The 2,538-nt window shown below is 67.0% G+C and overlaps 1 protein-coding gene across 1 annotated transcript in view; it reads left to right on the top strand.

Moving 5' to 3' along the window:
- The window catches only part of NUF2 (NUF2, NDC80 kinetochore complex component), a 59,748-nt gene extending 57,636 nt beyond the window's left edge, over positions 1-2,112 (top strand). Inside the window, exon 13 of the mRNA XM_011377058.1 lies at positions 1,905-2,112. Coding sequence (XP_011375360.1) covers positions 1,905-2,112 — 208 coding nt within the window. The remainder of the gene's footprint in view (positions 1-1,904) is intronic.
- The last annotated feature ends 426 nt before the right edge of the window (positions 2,113-2,538 follow it).

Genomic DNA, 2,538 nt, shown 5'->3' on the forward strand with positions numbered 1-2,538 from the left:
CTGACAGCCAGGCACCCTTCTTCCTCATCGGGGAACCCAGAGGAAACTGCCAGCAGGCGTTCGGGGCCGAGTCACAGACTTCCACCCGCAGGCGATGTGCTGGAGAGCCGATGGGAACACGGAGGGAAAAGCAGTCGGGCCGGGGAACCCGCAGGCAGCGGTCTGACCCCGTGCCAGCCCCAGGCTCTGGGTCTGTGCGGAAACCGCTCTGTGCCCCCGCCCGGCCGGGTGTTCCTGGCTGCACGTGCCCACGTGCTGGCCTTCACGCGGGGGCGGCGACATTCCCACTGCCCCCTGGATGGCAGAGCCGTCCAATGCCGCAGTGCTCCTCCTACAGGCCGCAGGCCCGTCGGAGTCAGTGGTCATCACGAGCCCTTGGCCAAGGAGCCCCCTCCTCTCGCCTTGGCAAAGACCGAGGTGGGCAATTGGCAATGGAGGGCCACGATCCCAGCTGCCCGGAAAATCTGCCACCAACGTGTGGCACGCCCCTCGCGGTGCCCCGGGCCCTGCCGGTGCAGAGGGAGATGGAGAATTTCCGGGCGGCGGGACGTGAGCGTGGCGGTGCCGAGGACACGCGGCTCGCAGCTGGCTTTGCTAACACTTGGACTGAGTCATTTCAGAGCAGTTTGCGCGTCGCTGACGGAGCACAAGCTGGGGAGCTAAGAAGCTTTGCTCGAGACCCGACACGCGCTTTGTGGCTGCTGCCGGTGGTTTCACAGAGGCGGAAAGAGCGAGCGTGGCCCTCGTCCCGTGCGGCCCGCGTGCTCGCCCAGGCCTTCCTGCCAGTCCCCAGGATCCACGAACAATCTCCCTTGTGCAAAAATTAGCCTCGAAGTCGTCAGCGACTACTGGGATTCCAAACACAGGGAAGGCCAAGTGCAGCGCTGGTCACACCTCAGGCCGCGGCTCACGGCTCGTTCCCCCGGTTCTGACGTGACGCATGAACATCTGGTTCGCATTTGAAGTCGAGGGACGCCTCAGGGTCAAGGACGACCAGGCACAAGGAGCTTTTCCTGTTAGAACTTAAGGGAACGTGGTGCGAGGGTCTGAACGTGGCCTCTCCTGGTCTCCGGGGTGGAGCCCTCTGCGGAGCAGTCACCGTGCCTCGGACATTAAAAAGTCGCCGAGCGGCCAGACAAGGGAAGAGAAGAGGGCGGAGTTTGGACCGGCTGCTGCAGCCCCTGTCGCGAGGCCCGAGTGGCCTCCGCTGCGCCTCCCTCCCAGGCCTCTGGCACGCCTTTGCCGTCCACGGCTCCATGGCTGTCGCCTGTCCAGGGTCGCCTGGTGAGGGGCGGAGCTGAGTTAGAGCAGGGCCGCCCTGCAGGGTCTGTGCGAGGACACAATGCCCGCTTTGCCTCGGAGACAACGAAGCCCAGCTTCCCCCCCATCTCCCGCGGGTCTGTCTTCCTGTCCCGCGGGTCTGTCTTCCTGTCCCGCATCCTCACGGTCTGAACGAGGCAGTGTAGGGGCTGAGGCCCAGAAGGAACATCCCGGTGCCGACGTCCCCCGCTCGGACGAAGCACGTCCCGGGGCACGGAGGTCGGAGGTCGCGGCTGGTCTCCATCGTGGGGGAGGGTGTCGCCGGGCGCCGGGTGGGTCCCCGGCCCCCACGTGTTGTCGGGAGCTTGCCATCTCGCCCCTCCCTCTGCAGAGCCGGAGGGGCTGATGGTGACGGGGAGCCAGGCATGGTGGCTCTTCACTGCCGCACGGAGTGGCGGGGCTGTCTAGCTGCGGCACGCAGACCACCGAGGCCGGGGGGGGGGGGGGGACCGCGGGGGGGGGGGGGGGACCGCGGCCGCGAGGGCACGCCTGTCACAGCGCGGAAGCAGCGAACCTGCACGCTGCCGCGGTGTTCCCGCGACGTGCGTTATTAATCATTACCCGTGTCGCCCTCCTCGTGACAGCTCGAGCTCCCGTTACGGCTGCGAGCACAGGGGTGTCCAGCTCCCGCCCCGCGGCCCACGTCACACGAGCTCGGAGCAGCATGAAAGTTCCGCCGAGCAGCGTGGCCTCTTCGTCTGGTTTAAGAGGCTGGCGGTGACGGAAGGCTCCTTCTCCCCGAGGTCCGGCACCCGTCCTGAGCAGGTGGACTCAGCCTTTGTGATTATCTGAGTGGAGGCGGGGACACTGTGACCCACGTTCAAAATCAGGCCAGGACACGAGCCCAGCCGGGGCACCCCGCAGCCCGGGGCTCCCGGCCTGTCGCTGTGTGCGGAGCTCCGTCTGCCTGGCACAGACCCCGGCAGCTTTGTGGAGTGCAGATGGCCTCCGGAACTCGGCCTGCTGGTGACCCCGCTGCCCTCGGCGTGGGATGCGCCTCGTCCGTAGGCTGCCTGGCGGGCCAGCAAAGTGATTCGCTTTGGAGGAGTGGCCCTGTCCCCACCCTGGCGGCCTCTCTCCCCAGTACCCACGAACAGTCCACACCTGACAGGCCTGGAGACCCACGCGGCCGGCGGAGGCCAACGCCCCTCACCGGTGAGGCGCACACCTGTGTCGTCAACATTTGTCCTGGAACGTGCCTGTGGCCAGCGGGTGCCG

The sequence above is a fragment of the Pteropus vampyrus genome, unplaced genomic scaffold, assembly GCF_000151845.1.
Source record: "Pteropus vampyrus isolate Shadow unplaced genomic scaffold, Pvam_2.0 Scaffold304, whole genome shotgun sequence".
Taxonomy (NCBI): Eukaryota; Metazoa; Chordata; class Mammalia; order Chiroptera; family Pteropodidae; genus Pteropus; species Pteropus vampyrus.